Source organism: Lissotriton vulgaris, chromosome 12 (genome assembly GCF_964263255.1).
Source record: "Lissotriton vulgaris chromosome 12, aLisVul1.2, whole genome shotgun sequence".
Taxonomy (NCBI): Eukaryota; Metazoa; Chordata; class Amphibia; order Caudata; family Salamandridae; genus Lissotriton; species Lissotriton vulgaris.
Window position 1 is genome coordinate 742,202,571 of NC_141700.1, and position 25,870 is coordinate 742,228,440.

The 25,870-nt window shown below is 44.8% G+C and overlaps 1 protein-coding gene across 1 annotated transcript in view; it reads right to left on the minus strand.

Annotated features, from left to right (window-relative positions):
* Nucleotides 1-25,870, minus strand: part of LOC147678525 (extracellular calcium-sensing receptor-like) — an 84,860-nt gene that overhangs the window by 16,947 nt on the left and 42,043 nt on the right. Inside the window, exon 4 of the mRNA XM_086945670.1 lies at nucleotides 8,391-9,218. Coding sequence (XP_086801796.1) covers nucleotides 8,391-9,218 — 828 coding nt within the window. The remainder of the gene's footprint in view (nucleotides 1-8,390; nucleotides 9,219-25,870) is intronic.

Consider the following 25,870-nt stretch of genomic DNA (forward strand, 5'->3'; position numbering starts at 1 on the left):
ATGGCAGACCTGAGACACATTTTACAGGCTGCTTCTGTGGGTGGCACAACCAGTGCTGCAAGCCCACCAGCAACATTTGGTTTACAAGACCTGGGCACACGTAGTGCACTGTACTATGGTCTGACAAGTAAACTAAATCAGCCAATCATTGAGTCACTAATCCATACATCAATTTTACCATGGGGAGCACTTGCACTGTGGCACTAGACAGCAGTGGCACAGTGCCCAAAGTGTCTATAACCAGCAAAAACACATGAGGCAACAGCAAAAAATAGAAGGGAGACCCAGGCCAATGGTGCCAGGCCTAATACGTGAAAATAAAACTTTGCCAGGATTACACCTTCCTTTTTAACACATATCTCATCCCTAGGGTAGGCCCTGAACAGCCTAGAGGACAGGGTGCAGTGTATTTGCAAAAGTTGAACATGCACCTTTAAGTTTTATGTGGCCTGGTATTGAAAAACTGCATTTGATTTGTACTACCGCAAGGCCTACCAGTCCCATATGATAACAATGGGTTACCTTTTTACATTTAAATAGTGATAACGTTCAATCAGGAGCAGGGGAGCAGGTAGACTGGTTGATTTTGCTGTCTAAAGAATTGTAATTGAAGCCCTCTTTAATGGAAAAGTCCGATTTTTAATTACAATTCTGAAAATGCTACTTTTAGAAAGTTGCAAAAACAACAGATGATGGACAGAATGCAGAACAATATCATACATTCACCCCAGTACAGAGATCTGGGACTAAATCCATCGTTGTTTTGCTCACTATGCCATTCCAGTTTGAACCCAGCCATATGCAAATCAGTCTTGCCCCTGTGCCTCATGGGAACAGTCCAGCCTGAACTGCTTAGCTAGGTCCTCCCTGGACTGGAAACAAGCATCCTAGGACCGGTTTCGGGGTTTCACCCCTCTTCAACCAGGATAGCTTGATTCCAGTGGCTTGGAGAGCACGGACCCACGTCTGGGCATACCCGTATCACTCGGGGTGACAAATGCAAAAACAATGGTTGATGGACAGAATGCAGAACAATGTCATACATTCACCCCAGTACAGATATCTGGGCCTAAATCCATCGTTTTTTTGCTCACCATGCCATATCAGTTTGAACCCAGCCATATGCAAATCAGTCTTGACCCTGTGCCTCATGGGAAAAGTCCAGCCCGAACTGCCAAGCCAGGTCCACCCTGGACTGGAAATGGCTGGTTAGTCAGAAACCGGTCCCAGGATGCTTGTTTGCAGTCCAGGGAAAACATGGCTTGGTAATTCGAGCTGGACTGTTCCCATGAGGCACAGGGCCAGACTGATTTGCATATGGCCATGTATGAACTGGAGTGGCGGAGAGAGCTAAAGAATGATGATGGATTAAACCCAGATCAGTTGACTGGGGGTGAGTGCTTGCAATGTTTAACACTCCGTCCATCATCCCCTTAGGTATTACTTTTAGAAAGTTGGCATTTTCTTGTCCCAACTCTTCAGTGCCTGAAGCCTGTTTCTGGGCACATGACTAGATGTAGCTGGCAGATTGTATTTGTGTAGTGCTCCCAGACAGTGAGAAAAAGGGAAGCCAGGTGTTGGTAGCATGGGCCACTTTAACATAATTAGGGGGAGCAGCTGTCAACTATCACAAAGGCTCTGCCTGAGCAATCTCCGGTGAGTTTGTCAATAGTCTTTTGTGTCCCCAGTCAATCTGAGGCCAGAGCAAGGAGGATGGGAAGCCTGGCACCTCAGTTGGGTTGAATCCTCTAGAAACATTACCTACTTCAGGGTGGGCACCAAGTATATATAATACACCTTGGACCCCAACTCTTCAGTATACATCTGTACCTGTGGGTGATTCAGAAGAAGGACTGCTGTGCTGCTAGATGTCACTCTGCTGCCCTGCTGCCCTTCTTCCCTCCTGCCTGAGTGAGAGCGACTGGACCTGCATCTTGGACCCATGCCCACCATAGTGACTCCAAGGGCTCGGTGGCTGGCCTCCTGATAAGAGCCTCAATGACATAAGAGGCTCCAATAACCTTAAACCCAGCATCTGGGCTCTGCTAGCTGTGAGTTTAACCCTCCAAACGGGTGACACCCTAGTCATTGACCCTTGGATGTTGACCTGAACGTGCTCTGCCATCTCACCTGTGACCCCAGCAGAACCTACACAGAGCAACACATCGCCTCACAAGACACAGCACTGGAACAGCTGTGCAATACATCTCAGCACGGGACTTCAGAGCCCAACCTTGAAACTCATCCGAACTGCTGTTGCGTGATGCATCTCAATGCAAGGTCCTAGCATAGTCCACCATTTCACTGGAACCACTGCAGCATGATGCATCTCTATACAAGGACCTCATATCTCCTACCGCACGTCCTTCATGCAAAGACATCTCATAGCTTCCCGGATCTTCCACTGCGTGATGCATTTCCACGCAAGGACCTCACATCACCTCTGCTGTGCAACGCATCCTTGACATAGGACCCCATATCACTCCACAACAAGCCTTTAAGGTACTTTGTTCAGCGAGCCTAACTGTGTTCCTGCAGCCAGTCTGTTTTCCATCGTGGTCGGCCTGATATTCTGACTTCATCCTGATCTAGTGTGACCAAATAAGCACAATTGATGCTTTGTAGTTGTTGTGATATTTTTACTTAACTCTTTAAAATTGCATATCCCTGAGTCTACAGATTGAATTTTTGGAGTTTGGTCTTACATTATTTATTATATTTTACTCTATGTTTCTATATTGATGTGGGATTTTCCTTGTGCTGTGTTTAACGTTATTACTGTGCACATTGATGCACAAATACTTTACACATCAGCTCCAAGTCTTTGTCACGCAACAAGAGGGTTGAGGACAAGTTCATTTGTAATTTACATGTGACTTCACCCTGACAAGGAATGTGGTTGCTGCTTGAGTAGGGATCCAGTGATCAAACAGTGATATTGTCTTACTAAAAAGTAATCTGAGACCAAATTGGAGTAATTTTAATTTCTCCGTTGTTTTCCTTTTTCTAAATTTGTGTTCCCTACCTCTTTGTCCTATATACCCAAGTATACAACAAATTGATCGTGAAATGCTTGAATTTGTCTCAGCTATTGGTAATTACTCGAGCAGTATTATAATCCAATTATTATTTTACACATCAAGCAACCACAGTCTGAACCCAGCCAAATGCAACGCAGTCCTGACCCAGCTCCAATAATGACAGTCCAGACTGAACTGCAAAACGAGGTCGTACATAAACCAAACCACACATAACCCAAGACCGCTTACACCCTAATTAGGACTCTTCGGTTGGGTATAGATTGGTTCCAGTGGTGCAGTGTGCACAAGACCCATGGCTGGGCATACCCGTTCAAATTAGGGGGGTCACACTGCATTATACAAAAAAGGTGATGGATTGAATGCTTGAATTGTAAGTACTCAGGGCAAAATCCCAGTCCATCATTATTTTGTACACAGAGCTTCCCCAGTTTGGTCTCAGCCATACGCAAATCATTCTTCACCCTGTTCCAATAGGAACAGTCCAGAACAAACTGCCAGGCCAGGTCCTCCCCGAACCAGAAAACAAGCAACTCAAGACTGGTTTTGCCTTGATTAGGGCTCATCAGTTGGGAATACCAGTCACAAAAATTGCACTGGACCCACAACTGGGCATACATTTTTTTTCGCTGACCGCTTTTTAAGGCAGGCTAAGATGACGAAAACATAGGACAGATTTCTATACTATTCTGTTTAGCTTCTTTTGTGGGTTTTGACTGTAGAGTTGATGTATTTCAATATGAGTTAATTGATGCCTGAAACTAGCTTAGAAAGATACCTTTTTTCCTGCCTGAAATTCCTAAAGGCTACTTTACATGAACTTTCCAATGGTCACTCAGCCTGGAGACCCTGAATGAGATATGAAAACTGCTCACTGAACAGAGGGCTTGGCGTGGGAGGCATTTTTGTTCATTTAGCAGGACACTTGGGCTGTTCCAAGGAAATTAATTCATAGGGAGGTGTCAGATCACACCAGAATAGGCCTCTTCATTTGTCCCCCTAGTCAGGCAGCTACCAATCCCAGTGGGAGGGTAGCTGGCCAAGATCTAGTTTAGAGTGGCCACAGAGGAGGGTCTGCTCTTTATCCTGGCCACATCTCTGGTTGGGCAGACAGGTTCTGCGCATGGAGAAAAGTGTTTCATATCTTTGGATTTTAGGAGTGAGGTGAGGTGAACTGTGGGTTTGTGTGCAGTAGAGCACGCAGAAACTGCTGCCCGAGTGAAAACACTTTTCCATAAGGAACCTCTGTCCCATTGGTTAGAAAGGGTGAGGAGTCACCCTTACCCACACTCTAGTGTCAGGCATAAATGTGGCATCTCACTGGCACCCTCTTCAGAACATATTAAAGACCCTATGATGATCCGAAGATTAAATAACCTGCGGGTTACAACCTGAGTAACCCTGAAGACCTGGACTGTCACCCTCTTTTACCTGGGGCAAAAAAATAGCTTGAAGTGTCATAAATCTCACCCACTATTCAAGCTATAGAGACAGCTACAAGAGACCTTTGCCTGCAAATGCAAGTTGAGTAGTTTCCACTGGACCTACACTGGATGGTGCAGTTGGCCACTGCAGGAGTGAGTCCTGACTTCCAGGTTTCTGAGGTCCTGGAAATCTTGGCTATGTCAGCGTGGACTTCTCCTACCAATCCTGAAACCCTGGAACTTAAAAACCGTTCTAAATTCAAGACCTTTGGAGGGCTAAGAAAAACGTGCCAAGATGACCTTCCAAGGTGCCTTGTTGCTTGGCAGATTCGCCCACTCTAACCTTCTTCACAGCACCAAATCTGATTTAGCACGACTCCACAGTGAAATTATGTGCTGTTGTGGTGCCTCTTTGGCTACAGACTGCAACCAGACCCCAATAAAGGATTCTGCGTTCTGAAAAAGTTACTAAGTATGACCATAAAAATCTTGACTGGGTGAGACACCAAAAGTATGCCTGACTAGATTTATTCCTGGATAAAAAATGTAAAATTCTGCCTCTCACAGCTTTCCATCCAAAAGCCACTAGGTTCACTGGGACCATGTCCAACAGCTTTTCGCTTTGTGGTGCACCTTCAGATACAGACTGCTGCCTTGCCTCCCTGAAGATTTTGGGATTCCATTTTTAAGACGGCCAGATTCATCAAGCTTAATTGCGCTCACAAAGGGCCATATTCTGAGAATCTGGCCCTTTGCGAGTGCAATTTTTGCATTTGGGATTCATCATCCCAAATGCAAAATTCGATATTAAAACATTCGCACATTTGCGAGGAATTGCATTTAAGGAATCTCTATTTGAGATTCCTTAAATGCAATTCATGAACCATTTTAAAATTGCGAAATCGCAATTTTGGGCCGCTATTTACCGTGCGGTCAAACCTCGTGGTAAATAGCGAAAACTTAGAAAAATGCATTTAAATGCATTTTTCTAAGTTGCATGTTACACACACACATGTCCTTTGGACATGTGTGTGCGCAACACCAATGTAGATTACATTTCAGGGGTGCTACAGGGTGTTCTTTGGACACCCCTGGCACCCTTGAAATCGCTTCCTTATTTGCGATTAGCTAATTGCTAATCGCAAATAAGGAATGAATGGGGAGTTATTACTTATTTGCGATTAGCAATTAGCTAATTGCAAATAAGGAATCAGTGGGAATCGCAAATTCAATTGCGATTCCTAGATGAATCCCATTTTACGAGTCCTTAATTGCGAATCCTTAAAATTCGCTATTAAGGACTCGCAATTCTTTACCTTGATGAATCTGGCCGTAAGTTCCAAGAGAAAATTTCATCCGGGTCGAACCTTTTTCGTGTATCTGACCCGTGCTCTATCTTGGTTTCCTCAAATTCCATCTGGGTCATGGTATACCATGACCAGTTGACCGCAATTGGTGTTCAACACTTTTGCTCTATTTTCATTTAAAAATTCATATAGCTGGTTCCTCTTAATGGGTTTTTGATGTTTTCGTGTAATTTTATTTATTAAAGCGTTCTCTTTCTTTCAAATTTGGTTTGGAATGTTTATTGTTTTTTGTTTTGACTTTTTTACTGTTTTGGTACGGCATACATGCTTAACACATTCCCATATATTAAGGCTGTCTGAACTTTTTTTTGTTGAGCCCAGGTTAATTTACTGACTTTGAGCATTCACCACGACAAGAAATGTAATTGTTACTCAAAGTGGCTAGTCACTCTCCTTGAAAAATTACACAATTTCTGATGGTATAATTTCTCACACATCTCTCATTACTTGAGCTCTCCCTACTACATTCACTTTGATTTCTATCTCAAACAATTATTACAAAATACTTAATTCAAATATATACAAGGGTTTACACTTCAAATCTTCCAGTTGTACCCATTCCTTTCATCCTGTCTCAAACTGTGCTCAACCTCTCCATCCGCTCTTATGCCACTTCTTCCTCTGTGTTCCTCTGCAATTGTCAGTTGGTTCTCTTAATGCTCCTAAACCACACCACAATCTTCAAATACATTACTGATTAGTCTCACATTATTTATTACTTAATGTCTTATAGTTTACCCAGAAAGCACACATTTTTTCATGAACCATTTTCCCTTTCTACATTAGACTTCTGTGTTCCAAAGAATTCTATCCCAAACGGAAATTTGTGAATTTATGCCTTTCATTTTTTAATTATGTATAGAATGTTATTGACATAGCGGTTCAATTATACTACATTAATCCCCGGGTGGATAACTGCCCACCATAATTAGCTATGCCCATCTGCCTCGCTGAGATCTCCCTGCACTGAATACAGAGCAATGTGCTGATATATTTTTTGGACCTCTTTCTCTTTTGTTTCACTGGTACAAAATCTCTTAGCTGGAGTTTTCTTATGTAAAACAAAAAATCTGTGGCTCTGATGTTCAAAGATATTCTTCCCTGGCTATTTGACAATTGTTTATTTTCAACAACTTGCATGATAGTCCAAGGTAGGAAACGCTGGTGCTGGGTGTCCCATCCTAAACAAGGGGGAAGAGCATTCACTATGATCTAGCAGCCCACTGGTGGACAGGCTTCCAGGTCAAAGGTTTCCAATGCCTGTAGGAACCCTCCACTTCCCCATATCTAAATCCCGTGGGGTAGCCGCAGGTTGGGTGATGGACCTTTCATTATTATTTGAAAATATGTCCACCTGTTGCCAGGCTCCAAAGAAGACCCATTATTTTGCAAATGATGAATACATTAAACATTAAATTAAAATATGTTTCTAAGGAAGAATGAGATTAAAAGGCATTGATTCTAAAAATAAGGCAATTTGGCTTCCCATCTCAGGGTAGTGAGGAGGGCTCAAAGAGAGTGGGTTGCTAAATAAAGCTCACACCCCTTTCTTAGAGTGAATTCAAATATAGGGCCAGATGCATCAAGCATCCATTTTGCGATTCCTTATTAGCGAAAATTAAGGAATCGCTAATAAGGAATAGCAAAATGGAATGCATCAAGCAATCACAAAAAAAAAGTCGCGATTCCTTAATTGCTACTCGCAAATTGCGAGTCGCAATTAATGAATACCTCCCCATTCATTCCTATGGGCCTAGAGGCCCATAGGAATGAATGGGAAGACAATCTCAATTTGCGAATCGCAATTAGCGATTCGCAAATTGAGATTGCGAGTTCAAAGGTGCAGGGGTGTCCAAAGGACACCCTGTTACACCCCTGAATGTGATCTGTGCACATATGTTGCGCACACACATGCCCTTAGGGCATGTGTGTGCGCAACATGAAACTTTGAAAAATGCACAAAAGTGCATTTTTCAAAGTTTTTGCAAATTACCATGAAGTTGTACTTCATGGTAATTTGCGTGCCCTATTAGCGAATTCGCTATTTTTGATACTTTCATGCATTGCATTTAAGGAATCTCAATTAGACATTCCTTAAATACAAACAATCGCATTTTAGCGAATTCTCTATTTGCGATTTTTGCATTTGGGATTATGCATCCCAAATGCAAAAATTGCACTCGCAAAGGGCCAGATTCTGAGAATCTGGCCCTTTTGCGAGCGCATTTCGCTTGATGCATCTGGCCCATAGTATTTAACCTTGCACACACTTTGTCAGACAAGCCAAATAGCGACTTCGGGCTGATTTAGAGTTTGGTGGACCCAGAATCACAAATGAGGCAGATATCTTGCCCACCTTGTTACAAATGCATTACATCCTAATGCAGTTGTAGACAAGTGGGCAGGATATCCGTTATACAAATAATACAATACATTGTGTGCAGTAATAATGTGTAGTGTGGTGTATAACAAGTCAAAGTGTAGTGAACAATAACATCAATGTAAAATGGTACAGTAAGAGATACATTCATGAGCAAATAAATATTCTTCTATGTTCTTACTTGCCAAGGTTTCAAATTACTTAAATCTGCACAGGTCCCTCGAATGAAAGGACTGGTATCTTTTTCACAGGATATTAAATTTTGTAAAGCTGTGGCGATGGCATAAACCGCCATGTAGGTATTGTATGTAATCCCCTGGTGGGAGGCATTGTAATATTTAGGCAGGTTGCTCAGATTCTCATCCCCTGTGCATAGATTCTTGGAGCTAGCCCTGGAACCCAAGTGATCTTGCTTGTCGGGCCATTCACAGGCAAACGCGTCTTCCCAAAACTCATGAATGAAAATGTCATCTTGATACTTTGAAGGGTGGACACTTCTGAGATAAAGGTCAAATCCTGGCATTGCACCACCATGGATGGAAAACCCAATAGTGCCCGTGACTATTTCTGAGTACTTTTCTACAGACAAGAGGGCAGATGTGGACCAGGCCTCACTGGCTATCAACACCTTTCCCTTCACATTCTGTCTCACCATCTCATCCAAAATGATGGCCAGATCTGCATCAGGACAAAAGACAACAATGGCTGTTGCAGTTGAAGAAGTGATCACCTGTGTGATGTGAAAGGCATTTCTATCAGTTTGTCCCAGGATAATGTTCTCAGAGAAAGCAATACAAACACCAGCTGTCATGAGTTCTTGCTTCACGATTTGAATGCCCTGTTGACCGTAATCACTGTCATCAGCCAGGAGGCCCACCCAGGTCCACCCAAAATGCAGTACCAACTGGGCGAGCCCAAGAGACTGGAAGTCATCGCTGGGGATGGTCCGGAAAAAGGAAGGGAACTGGTTCCGGTCACTCAAGAGTGGATTTGTTGAGAAATAACTGATCTGTGGCATAAATTAAGGAAGATGTATGTCAAAAGATTGCATTTAGTCCACAAAAACAAAATCAAAAAGGCAGATTATTGGGACAAAATGTATTTTATAAATCTTAGTTCCTATTCTGTAGTGGCATGCAAACTACAATAGGTATCTACTCAACATGATTCATATTGACAATGAGTCAACATGCCTTTTCAAGAAGAAAAGTGAAATAATTGAACATTATTTTTAATTATCCATCCATCCATCTTTGTGCAGTTATAAATCACTCCAAAGGATAAAATACTTTTTTTGCATCAATTTGCAATTAAGCAATCAGCAAATAAGTGTCGGTAGTTGTTCACATAAACTTGTATTTGGTGATATTGGAACAGGGATGCATTACATTTCGAGATGTATCTGAATGTCGTTCATGTGATGTGCAATACCTATGACAAAACCTACAATTATGGACAGTATGGATATTATGCAATCATTAAATAAATCTGGAAACCTGGGTGGCTCTTGAGTGATATTACACTGAATGCTGTTACGTGAAGATTAGTCTTTTTTTTCTGTTATTATTGTTCCCTTTTACATACAAGTCACTTGAATAATTCCATGGCTAATACTGATCTGTTTGCCGGGGTGGAAAATTGCCAGTAAAGACCATGTTCCACTTGATGAAATGCTACATTTGTCACGCCACCAAGACAGTATGTTCCTCACAAAAATGGCCGCTAAGTGGCGAGAATTCTATTGCCCTATTAGCAAGCTGTCTCTAACAGCAGTAGCGACAGCTTTTAGGTGATACCGAGCGGTTTGGGGCCCGCTTTGCATGTTAGCGATATTTATCGCTAATGACATGCAAAGTGGGCGTACCCATACTGTTAGCGACTGAAAACAGCTAAGCGCGAATATCTCCAAATACTACCACCTGCCCAGACCAGTTCTTAGCCATGTTATCCAATGGGAGGTGGATAACATGGCTAAGAGCATTTTGTCGCTAATGCGTGAATATCGCTGTATTCTCAGCGATATTCACGCATTTCACCGCTATCGCTGGAATATTTATCGCTTTGGAGATAAACGTTGCTAATAGCACGTTATCTCAGCGATAAATTCCGGCGATGTTCAGCGATAAAAAAATCGGTGCTAAGCCTATTTAGCGATAAATATCGCTACTTGTTGGTAATATGCCCCCAAGAGTGCTGCAAGTTAAGCAAAAGAAAAGTCAGTTTTCTTCCTTTGCAAAGTTTATTAGGGATTCTTTGGTGAAACCGAGTCCAGGATAAACAATTATGCAGAACTGTCCCCTTATGAATTTACATCTTGTAATGTTTACGTTTTCGGTTTGCGCATCATGTGTGATAGATGGATAACATCATACTTTGTTGCCTGCACAGTAAAAGAGGACCCATTAATACAGAACAGTTTCAAATGGGCACAGTCTGGTATGCTGTGAAATAGCAGCAATCAGATAAACAAACTCTACTCCAACAGGAATTTATAAATAAATTGTCATGGGAATGATAAAGCTGGAATGTGCCCTATGCTCTCATCAGAAGTGTAAGAAAGTGGGAGAATTTTTTTGAGGGGGTGAGAACCTACCTCAAATGATAATGTCAATCCTTGTCAGGGTAAATCACAAAAGTCACTAAATAAATCTGTGCTTAACCACTTAGTAACTTGGCACACAAGCAGTGAGGTTTAACTTAGAGGCAATGTGTAAAGTACCTAGGCAGCACACAAACAGCATTAAAGTGAAAACGCAACTCAAGAAAAAAACAAAACGAGTTTAGGAAAATAGAGTAAATTCCTATAAATAATTTGATACTAAAATGACAAAAATACAATCAGTAGAATGCAAGTTATGATTTTTTAAAGTTTTTAGTACAAACAAGCACCTAAATTATCAAAGTGTCATCCCCGGATATCCAGTCGCAGAAAATGGAGCCAAAATCGAAAAATATGGCTGACCACGATAAAGTGAGTTTCAGACACAAGAAGTGGATTGGGCCAGGTCAGCTCTTCCTTCGGACTTCGGAGAAATTTAGCAAAAAGTATTATGAAATGATAAAGTTCAGTGGGGCAAGGTTGCAGTCGGTGTCTGCAGTGAAGTGTCTTAGTCGGGGAGCCTTGGGTCGAAGCCTCAGTGAAGATTTACATGTTTGGACTCTCTATTTCTATATCTCTATTTTGGAAGTCAAAAATCTCCAGCGGGGCGAGGCAGGAGGCTGTAGCCGACGACAACTCCAGGGGCTTGTATACCCCTTTGGCGAAGGAAGGCAGAAAAGGATTTGCTGCTGCAGAAAAATACATAGTTTGAGCAGCAGTGGCTGACCAGTGATGCACTTTGGGTGGATATATGAGCAGGTTGGTCCCAGTCTCCTCCTGATTCTCAGAGCGGGTTTTAGCCCTAAATTGTCAATTCTGGATTTTGGCAATGTGGGCACCTTTAGCATGATAAATAAGGGTCCAGGGCTGCTGAGACAACACTTGGGGGATAAGGACTCAGGCAGTTTGGGTCCAGGTGTGGATTTCGTATGGTGGGATTGTTTTGTATCTCTGAACAGGAAGCCAGCAAACTAGACATTGAAGTCACTTTGGTATTTCTGGGGTCAGGTAAAAATGCAGAGCTCAACAGCAGGGCTGGTCCTTGAGTTTTCAAGGCAGGACCCAGGAAGCAAAGCAGGACTTCCAGGTACTGCAAAGCAGTTGTGCAGAGTGCACAGAAAGTCATAGCAGCAGGTAGTCCTCTGAGAATTCTTCTGAAGGTCCAGGAGTGAACTGAAGAGTGGGTCTGAGGGTTTTATGTTTATACCATGTTTAGTGTCTTCCCCAGCCTGGGTACTCACCAATGACTATGTCATATATGGAGCTTAGTATAACACATCTTTATTCATCTGTGTGTAACTGCAAACTCAACACTCTAAACCTGAAGAGACTTCCCTCCACTCTAAAGCTTACATCATAGTTCTGCGGAGCCCATCAGGTTCCACAAGGGTTACGTCATTGCTAACTATAAAGACACTACAACTTCCGATCTCTAAAATATTTTTTAAATTTCGTTTACAAAGATATATACAATGATAGCTCTTTATTGAGTCTTTGTGGCTTTCTAGTCACACGTCCTGATTGTGTCATCGGAAACTGGGAACAGCTAGTAGAAGTGTCCCTGATCTGCATTGACGATGTAGGAGCAACAGCAGTCAAGGGGTTTTCAATTGTCCTCTCAGACACAGTCTCTGTATTGACATCAATGCCTGACGAGCGATGAGCCACATGTTGGAAATGTGAGAAATGTTGCAAAATGGAGTTCCCAGGACATTAGGCACTCAGCATGTGCCCTTTGCTGGTCACAACATGAAGAGTCTCAGCATCAAACGGAGCATCGGATTTTCTTTTTCTAGACTGACGGACAAGCACTGTATCAACTCTAGCAAAAATAACGTCTTTTGCATGTCAGCGCTTGTCTGCATAGGCCTTCATTTTCCTTTTACAAACCCAGTTTTTTGCAAAGAACTCTTTCTCAATACTTGATCTTCTGGTGGCCCATTGAGGTAACTTGTTCATCATAGCTCTCCTGAACATCAAAGTTTCAGTGCTTTTACCTGTGCTTGGGTGAGGGGTTGAATGGTAGCTCAAAGAGTAGAATTCAAGACAATTTTACGGTCAATTTTTCCAATGTAGCATGCTAAACAGTTTTCGTAAGAGTACTTATTAAACGTTCAACAAGGCCATTGGCCTCTGGCCAAAAAGGTGAGCTCTTCTGATGCTTCAAATTAAGATGACTGAGAAAGTCTCTGAATTCTCAACTGTTAGAAGGTGGGCCGTTGTCAGATTTTAAGATGGCATAAACACCCTATGCCTTCTAATCTCTCAATGACTGTTTCTTGAGTGATAGACAGTAGTTCTTCTATCAATGGAAAGTGAGAGTATTCATCAACAATCACCATCAGGTGATGTTCATTGTCAAGAGGACCGAAGAAGTCAAAAGCAATTATTTATCATACATGCTTTGACAACTCTGACATGCTTAGGATGTGTTGAGTCATTTTTGATGAAAGGCAGTTGCATAGATGGCAGGCCATCAATTCTCTTTCAACTTGCTCATCGAGAAGAGGAAACCAGACTTGGTCTTGGAGAGCTTGTGTTGTGGCAACGATTCCATGATGTTCTTTATGGGCCACTTCAATCATATTCTGACACAGACTTTCCAGAATAACAATTTGCAAACCTCTCACGATAATGCCTTCCAGAGTAATGGACAGTGTGTCTTTGACATTTTTAAACTCATGAGAAGTAATCAGTAGGGTTTTGATGTTTCCCTGCATAGTACACAATTGTGTAGTTGCATTGTAATCTTAGACGCCAAAGTTCAATAAGGGGAGGAATTTTTGCCTCTAGATTGCCAAAGATGGTCAACAATGCTATATGGTCTTTCACAACTGGGAAAGTCTTTCCATATCAGGATACATGGAAATGTTCACAAGCCCAAACCAGTGCTAAACTTTCTTTCTCAGGTTGCGTATTCAGTTTGGGACAAATTTCTGCATACAGATGCCACAATATGTCTTTGAGCATTTCAGAGTCCACTGTGCTGTGCAAGGATTGCGTCTACCCCGACGGGACTGGCGCCAACACCAACCTCAGTATGAATCTTTGGATCAAAATATGCCATTTCAGTTGCATTCTCCGTAGCTTGTTTGATTTTCTTGAAGCTTTGCTTTCAGTCATGTGATAAATGAATGAAACATCCTTTTTTTACAAATCTTCTAAAGGCACACTTACAGTGGCAAAGTCTTGTATATATCTTTAACAGCAGCTGGCCATGCCAAGGAATGCATGTAACACGGACAGATATTATCAATCAATCAATCAGGTGTTTGTTAAGTGGGCCTACTCACCCATAAGGGTCTCAAGGCGCTGGGGGGAGGGGGGTTGCAGGTTCCTGTCCATCAAGGAGGGGGTCTGTCGAAGAGCCAGGTTTTGAGGTTTCTTGTGAAGATGGGGAGTGATGTTGTCTGTCTGAGGTGGAGCAGCAGGGTGTTCCAGGCTCGGGCTGCGAGGAAGGAGAAGGTGCAGCCTCCCGATCTGGTGCGGGGGACCACAGAGTAGGAGAGCTGGGCAGATCGTAGGGTCCTCTGGGCTGCGTGGAAGTTGAGTTGGCTGTTCAGGTATGCTGGTCCAGTGTCATGGAGGGCCTTGTGGGCGTGGGTGAGCATCTTGAAGGTGACTTTAGCTTCAATGGGGCGTCAGTGGAGTGTGCGCAGGTGCTGGGTGATGTTGCAGTGTCTTGGTCAGCCAAGAACCAGTCTTTCGGCGGCGTTCTGGATGTTCTGTAGCTTGCGGGTGAGGTTTTTGTTTATTTCGGCGTAGAGTGCGTTGCCGTAATCGAGTCTGCTGGTGACCAGGACGTGAGTGACGGTCTTTCTGTGTTCAAGGGGGATCCATTTGAAGGTCTTATGGAGGAGGTGGAGGGTGTGGAAGAAGGAGGACGAGACAGAGTTGATCTGGCGGTCCATTTTGAGCTCGGAGTCCAGGATGATTCACAGGTTGCGTGCGTGGTCTGTGGGTGTGGGCGGGCTTCCGAGGATGGGGGACCCCCAGGTGTCGTTCCATGCAAGGGGGTTTGGGCCCATGATGAGTACTTCAGTTTTGATGGTGTTTAGTAGGCAGCTGTTTTTCATCCATTTGGCAATGGCTTCCATGCCTTCTCCAAAATTGTGTCTGGCAGTATTGGGTTCGTTGGATATGGAGAGGATGAGTTGGGTGTCGTCTGGTATGACACAATGTTGAGGTTCTGACGATGGGGGCAAGTGGAGCCATGTAGATGTTGAAGAGTGTAGGGCTGAAGGAGGACCCCTAGGGGACTCCGCGGGTGGTAGGTGCAGGGTCGGAGAGGAAAGGGGGAAGTCTAACCTGCTGCGTTCTGCCGGAGAGGAAGGAGCAGATCCAGTTGAGGGCCTTGTCTGGATCCCTGAGCCGTGAAGTCTGCGTATTAGGGTGCGGTGACATACTGTGTCGAACACCGGTGAGAGGCCAAGGAGGATGAAGACTGCTATTTCTCTTTTGTCCAGTAGGGAGAGTATGTCCTCTGTTGCAGCAAGGAGGGTGGTTTTCCTAATGTGGATTTTTCTGAAGCCGGATTGGGAGGAGTCGAGGATGTTGTGCTCTTCGATGAATGTGGCGAGTTGGCTGTAATGGCTTTCTCAATGACTTTCACTGGGAATGGGAGCAGGGAGATGGGTCTGTAGTTTTTGAGGTCGGTGGGGTCCGCCGAGGGTTTCTTCAGGACAGGGGTTGACCTTGGCATGTTTCCAGTCACCGGGGAACATGGCAGTTGCCAGGGAGTGGTTTATGGTGTGGCAAAGCATGGGTGCGATTGTGTCCGCGGCTCTGTTGAAAATGTGGTGAGGGCAGGGATCCGTGGGGGCACCGGAGTGGATTGACTTCATTGTCTTCATTGTGTCTTCGGTGGTGAGGGTTGTCCAGTTGGCGATCGCTGGCTTCAGGGTGTCGGGGTGGTTGATGAGGGTTCAGTGTGTTGGTTGTCTTCGTTGAAGTTGTCATAGATGCTCATAGGGGTCGATTAGTATGGTGGACGGACAAAGTCCGTCCACCATCCTGTCGTAGCATGGGACTGTACTCCCTAATGGCAGAGGTTCTGTGCACCGAATTAGGATGCACCTGCCACAGTGGCGGGTGCATCCCGCATTTTTAACATTGCGGCGGGCGGTGCTGAAAGCACCATCCGCCGCAATGCTGAAAATGCATGTTGTGCGTTTCAAAGCATAACATGACAGGCACCGCGCGGTGCCTGCTATGTTGTACTTTAAAACACAGGGGGGTGGTACCCCCCCCCCTTGTTCACCCCCCACTCCCCTTCACCCTGGGGGCCCGCAACGGGCCCCCAGAGCAAAGACCGTATGCCTTTCTGTGGCAGCATTGCTGCCACAGAAATGCATTCCCCAAAGCCCATCCTAATATGGCTGGCGGTGTCTGATAGACACCACCACCATATCAGACCTTTTTCGCCACGGTCGGAAAGCGACCCCCCAGCCATCCTAATGTGGCAATGGGGGGTCTTTTCAGGGAGGATGGCGGACTGATTGCCACCGCCAACTTGGCGGGGGCAATCCGTTTGCCATCATAATCGACCCCTTGATTTTGTGGTTGATAAAGGTGCTGAGTTTCTCACAGGGGTCTTGTGAGTGGGGGATGTCGGTGGATTCGCTGGTGGGTTTCGGAGAACTCCTTGTTGATGTTGAAAAAGAGTTCTTTGCTGGTCTGTGCGTGAGTGGAGATTCTGTCTTCAATAATTTTTCTGATGAGTTGGTGGTGGGCCTTGGTAGCGGCTCTGAAGTTGTTGTAGGCTTCTGTGGATTTGGTGTTCCTTCAGGCCTTTTCGAGGTGGTGGCAAGTGTGTCTGGACTCTCGAAGTTCGGTGGTAAACCATCTGACTTTCTTGGCGTTGGTGTTGTTGTTTTTCTTGAGGGGGGCTATGGTGTTGGCGCTGTCGGAGATCTATCTGTGCAGGGTTTGGGCTGCAGTGTTGGGGTCGTCATTTTCCGTGATGGTTGGGGTGGAGTTGCTGAGTGATAAGGTTACAGTGGCTGGTCGTCAGTGATTCTGGTCCAGTTTCTTCATGGGAGCCGGTGCAGGTGTCTGTGGGTGGTGGGTGTTCTGAGGGTGAAGTGGACGCATCAATTGTCAGTCCATGGAATTCGGTGGAGTGGCTGAAGGTGATGGAGTTACCTGTGTGGGTTCGGTCACGATCTTGCGGAGTCCAATGTTGTGGAGATTGTCCAGGAGGGATGTGGTGCTGGGGTCAAGTTGGTTGTCGAGGTGGAAGTTGAGGTCTCACTTTAGGGTGTAGTTGGTGGATGCAACGGCATGCGGGGAGATGATGTCTGTGATGGAGTTTGCAAAAAGTCTGTGGGATCCAGGGGGTCGGTAGATGAGGGTTCCTTGGAGGGTGGGGGTTGGGCTGGCCAGTATCTTGAAGTGAAGGTGTTCCATCAGGTCTGTGGGCTCGTCAGGGAGTGTGCTCAGGCGGGGGTTGGATTTGTGGACGATGGTGATTCCTCCTCCGGGGTAGGTGGGGTGGTCCTTCCTGGAGATCTTATATCCTTGGGGAATGGTTATGGCGATGTCCGGTCCCGAGGTGGTGTTGGTCCATGTTTCGGTGATATTATGGGGGATTGGCAGTCGACAATGCTTGTGCTTTAGCTGGATCAGGTATCCATAATTTTAATTTGGTCTCATTGAACTCACATTTCTCAGCATTAAAATTTAAACCTGCATCAGCGAACAAACTACACACTTGTGTGAGAGTGTTATTGTGTTCCTTCTGTGTAGCTCCAAAAACCAATATGTCATCAATATAATTGAATGCATTCTTGAGAGGCTGTATGGTAGTTCGAATGAGACCTTGAAATAAATCTGCGCTGATGACACAACGAAACCTAGTCCTTTAAAACGGAACAGACCAGTATGAGTAGAAAAGGTTGTAATGTACTTGACATTCAAACTGATGATATATTTTATTCAAATAAAGGCTAAACAAGACCTTCACACCATTTAATTGTGTAATCATGACAGCCGTGTGCAGAACCTGAAGGTCTTTCTCTTACAATTGCCTTGTTTGCTTGAAACATATCCACACAGATTTGTACTGCCCCTTCACTGTCCTTTTTGGGTACTACCACTATGGGAGAAACCCATGGCATTGGACCAGAGGAATACTCAATTATATCCTGCTTGAGTAAGGATTCTAGTTCTTTTTCAACAGCTTCTGTAAATTGAATACAATTTGTCTCTGTCTTTCAGCAATAGGTATGATGTCATCATTAATGTGTAATTGTACTTTCATAGTCTTGAGTTTTCCCAATCCATGAAACAACAAAGGCCACTGACTTACTGTTGGACCTGGGGTTACCAGTCCACATAGGGTAGCTTAGCACAGAGTAGGAAGGTCTATTCTCAAAGGCAAATTCGTGTTATGCTTGCATCACATTCCTCACAGTAACCCAGCGCCCATCCACAGAAAAATGACACTACACCAGTTTAGAAAAATACGGATTACTTTTATAAAATATCTTTGTTATCTTGTTCCGTGAGTCATATTTTGGTTACACACATTAGGCACCTCCCCCTTCGATTTCCTGCACCAATAAAGATTCAGCAATACATTGTTCCGTAGACTCAGTGGATTCAACAATTACACTTATTACTTCAAATTTTGTTTCTTGGTTGTTTAGGGAAGGTTCAATAGGAAAAACATTTTACATTAAATCTGGTTAGCGAAATCATGCATTAGAACAGTTTGGAAACCACTTTTTATACTTGTTTAGTTAAATTGCATTAGGAGCTTGCTCAGCAGGGGCCAGAGTCATTCCCTCCTGTTAAGATAAGAGCAGGCAGGAATTTCAGTCAGTATCATATATTGGTTTAGATGTCTCGCCATGCACTGGCCCCCTGTTTTACTTTACTGACCAGCGACAGCTCTAGGTCTGGTAGATCTCCGGTTTCAGATTAATTGTCTTGCCAGATAGGGCTCCCCTGGCCAACACAACAGTTTTAATAGGGTTCATATGGGTGACTAACCACTAGGACCTGTGGCGTCGGCTTCCGAATTCAAGTCCCTCACCAGCCCCCAGATCCCTGCTTACTTGTGGCCAAGGGCACCTATGTTCCGGTTCAGCCGTCTCTGGTGGCTGAAAAAGATCAGACCTCACCGTCAGCTCCTTCTGTTCAGCGTCGTCTCCCTCGCAGGCCAGGCCGCTCTACATCATAGCCTGCACTGAGGGGAGGACGCGATTGCTGAGCGGTGCCGCTGGAATCACCTCGTTGTGGCTCCTCACCAGAGCGCTTTCGTCGTTTCCTTGTCAGGCCGCACAACTGGGCCTGTACGGGGGAACAGTGTCTTCAGTGCGGTGCCGCCCCTTCCCTCTGGCAGCCGGCAGGCCCTCCTCTGGACCCACTTGTGAGCGGCTGATTCCCCGATGCCACTCCACCCCCTGTCATTTATGATTAACCCTCCACGGGGCCTGCGCGGGGGAACAGTGTCCCCACAGTTTCTCTCCGCCGTCTACTCCGACTTTGCCTCAGAGCAGTTAGCGGCTCCCGGGGCACCTCCGTCACCGGCTCTTCCCTTCCCCTTCCTTAGTTGAGAGCCTCAGCAACCTCCTGGGTTACCGCCAGAATCGAGGCCATGAGACAGGAGGTCCTCACCACAGCGGCCACAACATCAATCGATATGTCTCTGGGGGGGAAGACAACCTCCCGGCAGCGCTTCACGGCACAGGTGAGTGGGGTAGGTGGCACAAGAGTAGGTTGGTTATGAGATGGGGAAGGGTGTAAAGTTCCCTCAGTCCTGTCCCTACCCTTCTGTAGATTTTTAGAGTTCTTGGGCAGTTTCCTTCCACCGGATAGCGGGGCAGAACTTTCCACTCAGCTCAACCCCCCAGCAGTCTCACAGGTTCACCCCAGTGCCAGGGGTCATTTCCTCCTGACTCGTGAGGACCCTATGACCAGGGACATCAGGGGCGTAATTAAGCAGGGCCAGGTTTCCCGGTAGGGGGGCGGTGAAAGCAGTAAGGAAGCAACCCTTGAATAGCAGTCAACCCTCTGAGTGTACTAACCCCCTAGCGCCACAGCCTGCACTCCAGCTAGCTACCCTGCCACCCAAAATGGCCACCCTAGTTCTGTCCTTATATACCTCTAGGCCCAGGTCACTAGAATGGGCCAGAAGGTTCTAGATCCCTCTCACTAGTCTATGGGCCAGTCCCTGAGGTAAAAATTTGGCAGTTACAAGCCTCCATTTTGTGTCTCTCCACTCTTCCATTTTAAAGGAGCACCTGTGCCTCAGGTTGTTGTAGGGATAAGGAGGCACCTAAAACCCTAAAGACAACACCAAAAACTTTAGTGGACACAAAAATAAAAGAAGGTTAGGAGGCAAAAAAAGGACAAAATAAATAAATAAATAGGAGGGGCCACCCAAAGTGCTGACAGGTCTAGCACGCATCCCCCCCAGCTGAAAGTGGGGAGAGCTACCCAACCCCTTGGGAGTTCTCATTACTAAGGCGGAAATACCTAGAGGGACCGTCTGAATTGGCGTGGTCCACTCCAGGCCGATGTTCCACCCGGAAGTCCATTCCCTGAGGGAGATGGACCATCTCAACAACTTGGAATTCTCTCCCTTCATCTGCATCAGCCAACGAAGGGGGCGGTGGTCAGTCTGTACAAGGAAGTACGAGCCAAACAGGTATGGCCACAGCTTCTTCAGAGCCCATACCACCGCAAAGGCTTCCCGCTCAATCGCACTCCACCTCTGTTCCCGGGGAAGGAGCCTCCTGGACAAGAAGACAACAGGTTGGTCCAGACCCTCTTCATTGAGTTGCGATAGCACTGCCCCAATGCCATGCTCTGATGCATCCGTTTGGACAATGAATTCCTTAGAAAAATCAGGGGCCCTTAGGACTGGAGCTGCGCACATTGCTTGCTTCAAGGTGTCAAAGGCTCGTTGACAGGCTTCTGTCCAGACTACCCGTCGGGGTTGTTTCTTGGATGTGAGTTCAGTTAGAGGTGTCACAATTATGCCGTACCCCTTCACAAAGCGACGGTAGTATCCTGTGAGGCCCAGGAAAGCTCGGACCTCGGTTTGGGTCTTGGTGGGCTCCCAGGCCATGATAGCTTCAATCTTAGCCTGGAGGGGCTGCACCGTTCCCCTCCCCACCAAGTGGCCTTGGAACACCACTGACCCCTGCTCAATCTGGCATTTGCTGGCCTTGATTGTCAAGCCAGCCTGTTTCAGGGCTTGGAGAACAGCCTGTAAGTGATACAAGTGGTCCTCCCAGCTGCTGCTGAAGACGGCAATGTCATCTAGATAAGCAGCAGAGAAGGCCTCCATCCCGGAGAGGAGCTCGTTCATCAGCCGCTGAAAAGTGGCAGGAGAGTTCTTGAGCCCAAAGGGCATCACACAGAACTGGCAGTGGCCCTCAGGCGTGGAGAAGGCTAAACTTTCCTTTGCTCTATCTATAAGGGAGATCTGTCAGTACCCTGATGGGAGGTCAAAAGTAGTCAGATATTGGGCAGCTCCAAGCCGGTCAATGAGCTCATACGCCCTAGGGATTGGATGAGCATCTGTCTTAGTCACTGAATTCAGTTCCCAGTAATTCACACAGAACCTGAGGTCTGGACTGGTGCCCGGCGGGGCAGCTTTTGGTACACGAACCACCGGACTGGACCAGGGGCTACTTAAAGGTTCAATCACTCCTAGCTCCAGCATCTTAGTGACTTCACTGTGAATGCTGGCCTTCACCTTATCTGACAGCCGGTAGGTATTAGACTTCACAGGTGGGCTGTCTCCTGTGTCCACATCATGGGTACACAGGTGGGTCCTTCCCGGGATAAGGGAGAACAGCGAGGAATATTGCTCCAGGACTTGGCGGCAGTCCCTCCGCTGTTCAGGAGTTAGGGATGGTGAGAGAATCACTCCCTCCACAGACTCATTCTTTTCTTGAGACGAAAATAGATCAGCGAGAGGCTCACTTTCATCTTCCTCTGGTCTATCATGTTAACCTATGGGACTGGTAGGCCTCACAGTATTGAAAGGAATATAGTTTTTCACTACCAGGACATGTAAAACATAAAACTACCTGTCCACCCTTTAAGTGCAATGCACCCTGCCCCATGGGCTTCCTGAGTCCTACCTTAGTGGTTATAATATGCAATGAAAGGGTTTCGACAAACCAAAAGCAAGTTATTTATTGATTGATTCCAATAAAAAGGGAGTTTAAGCTTGGGAATGGGGTTTATATTGCCAAGTTGAATTGGCAGTTTAAAACTGTATTCAGTGCCTCAGGCCCACTAGTACCATTAATTTACAGGTCCTGGATACATGGTAATACCACACTCCTATTCAGGTTTAGGCCAATTAACCCATGTTTAAGGAGGAGGGAACAAGCACTTTAGTACTGGTTAGCAGTGATAAAGTGCACACAGTCGTGAGGCCAACAAAAACGATTTTCCCAAAAAGTGGAAGGCCAAAGGGAAAAAGATTTGGTGGCTATCCTGCAGAGAAGACCAAGTCCAATAGTATGTATCTATGTTTTGTGACTGGAATGCAATCACAAAAAAAATAATGGCTTTACTGACTTCCTAGGTGGGGGGGGGAGTTACACACTAATACAATGGAAGGAGATCCCCATTACCCCTTCCCCTTTGAGGATGAAAATGCTTTAAATTAAAAACTTTCTTTGGGCGTAGGCCGTGGTCCAGTCATCAAAAAAATTCATTAAAACTTTTTTTGTGAATGCAGCCTCGTTTCCTTTAAGGGAGAATGGGCTGCATTTAAATAAAATAAAATACTTCATATGAATGCAATCACAGACATGGTGATCTGCTGACCTTCCAATCAAAGTGAGTTGCAATTTACAACGTACCTCATGAATATTTGTTTGGTAGGTCATATTGTGACCCGCTACGATTTGGAATTTGGTGGTGACCTATTACTACATAGGTGGGTTAACAACATTTTTATCCATTTGCAAAAACTTGGTGCACAATTTGTCACCACGTTTTGTGAATGGAAATTTTGCACATCAGGTAATTAGTTGCCAGATTATTCGAGACCTGTAGTATCTATTGACATAATTAAAATAAATGAGGGAGATATGAATCAAAATGAATCAAACTCTGTCCATGTGGAAGTCAGCAGAGACCGTCTCATTAAGTCAAACTGCAGCCCAACAGTTTGAAGGCTGGGGTATAATGCTTTCAAAGCCCGTGAGGCAATGCTACCTCTTACCCTTGTTATGACAGCACAATAATAAATCTCGCAACATAGTATAACACAAGTCTATTCTGTATTATAAAATGCAAGAGGTGACTCAAGAGACTTCCTACCCTTATTTAGGCATCTTGTTTGACTATAGGATATCTTGGAGGCAGGCAATACAATCAAGAAAACTATCATTCCTGAGGACAACTACAGTTATGGTCTCTTTTGCTCAGAAACTCGGAAAGAGGGTCCCCCCAGAAATGCTAAAAATTTATCAAGCTAAATGTGTAAGTGTTGCCATATACGGGGCGGGTGTCTGAGGTAATACAAATGTTGAAGAGATACAAAAGATTGAGAACAGCTTTTTACGTTATTCGTTAGCAGTTCCCCAAAGCTCTTCAACTACTGGTTGCCACTTGGAATTAGGTATAGAGTTTATAACTGACATTATTAAAATTCAGCCAATCCTTTTGCGGCACCGTCTCTGGACTAGCGAGCATACTGACCTGTTGCGACAATTAATAAATGATTGCCTCCTTTTAACTTCAATGTGCAAAATCAGGTGGCTAACATATGTGAGGAACTTTCTAAAAGATCTGGACCTAGTGAGCCTCTTTGACCACCCAAACACCATCTCAAAAATTGGGAGGAAAGAACTAAGACAGCTATGCCTATCCCATCTAGGGCAGCTGCAACTTTTGGGTAAAGTCAGTAAAAGCTCTGTACAGCATATTCTGTCGATTCAGCTTACTTCGTCAATTCAACCTTATTTATCGTATAGTTTGAATATGCATGAGAAATTTCTTTTGACTCGCTTTAGGTTTAACATCTACCATCGTCTTCTTACCTTTCCAATTCAGAATGACTGGTCAAGAAGTCTCTCCCTATGCCCCTGTGACGACGTGTCTTCTCAATCCCCTATCCATGTACTCCTTTTCTGTAAATACTATGATTATCCTCATAGGAAGTGGATTGTACCTATTTTAAAAACAATGGGATTGCGTCGCTGTCGTCCAGCATTTTTATCCTTACAATTACTAGAAAATGAACAGTACGCAAAGTCTGTGGCTTGTTTTTTGAAGGCTTGTCTCAGGTATTGTGCCAATTTAGAATAAAATAAATTGTACCCACTTGTTTTAACCAGCTCTCCCGTAATTGTTCTAGAGAAAATTTTATCAGATCTGTAATTTTAAGTGTTGCACTTTACTCACGCAATTCTTTGTTTTATTCCATCTTCCTTGTTTCTCTTTGTAAATGATGAATTTCTCTTTTTAAATTGTATGGATCGATTGTATCGCTTAAACAGTTTTTACTATGCACTTTTATGGTTTCCTAAACACAATGGAATCCGAATAAAGGAATTTTGACTTGACTTTGACTTTACTCAAGAGGTATCGAGACAGAATTTAAAATACAAAGACATACCCAGGCTGATTATGTCGGGCCACGGTCAGCTGCACCATGGGAATGACTCGATAACAACAGAAACCAAAGGCCCCAGTTTTTACTACATTTCTTACCATGGAACATTGCAGGAGCAAAGCATGAACTCCAGCATAATACACTGCCAGACAACTGGAAAAACTATGATTTGATCATCCTTCAAGAAACATGGCTTATTACCCCAGTTCAAGTGGTAGCCTGCACCCTACACCACGTAAAAGCAATTAGATTTCAGCCACATGGGAGGCCAAAAAGTGGCCTTGCCGTTTATATCTCCACAGCATTAAAAATGACGACGGTTCAAATGCCTGCCACGACAGCTGATATGCTGCTGATTAACATCAACTGGGGGCACAGTAAAGGAGTAAATACAATCATTCTCATAAACATTTATGCACATCCAAGGAGTGAGGTGAAAAATTTCCTATTCCACAAACTGATCACTCTAATAATGGACATGAGGTTTGAGAACCCATCCTGGGACATAATAGTAACCGGGGACTTCAACTCTAACCTAATATATCTATACCAGAAGAAGCAGTCTCGGCCGGCATGGTTCACAGGTAGCGGGGGTGCTGAGGAAGTGGGGGTCACCCGGGGGATTAAATAATAATAATAAATATATATAAAACATACTTTTCCCGGGTCCCTCCTGTTAAATGCTGGGTCTGCTCTTGCTTTCCTGCCTCGCGGGAACAGGAAAATGACATATTTTCACCCCTTCCCTAAGCCAATCACAATACTGCATTGACAGTGTTGCGATTGGTAGGGATGGCGCCCAGCCAGGTGCTTATAGGGAGGCCATTTTCTCCATGTAGGCTGCATGCATCCTACATGGAGAAAAGGGAGAGTGTGCATGACTGGTTTGGCCGGCCCCAGAGGGCTGAACAAACAGTCAGGGCCCACAGCATTGGGCTAGACACTCCTCCCCTTCCCTTCAGCAGTCCTGCACACCCGCCCGCCCTCAACCAAACCCTTCTGCTTTCTCGCAGTGCAAGAAGCAGAAACATAAATTGTTCTTTCTAATAGCATGGAATGACAATCCTCCGCCAACAAGGAGGAACCGCCCCTGAGAAGATGACCAACCTAACCACCAAAAATGGGCAGTGCAATCCCAAGCACCCCCAACCCTTAAACAATATGATTCAAGAGGACAGAAACTAGTGACAGATCTAGAATATCTCGGAATGAGAGTAATAAATGGCAGAACCAAACAGGATGGACCTCTGAACTTCACATATTATGAGGTGAAGGCACTTTGCATAATAGATTATACAATACTCACCTTACCATTGCTCATCCTAGTAATGGAATTTTCCATTAAATATACCACTAAAAGTGATCATTCATATCAGCATTTTTAACTAATCACCTCTCCTCCAAGGTATGCGATATCCCCTCCAGAGGCAGGGCAAATATCAACAGCCAATTTGAAGTGAATAAGATG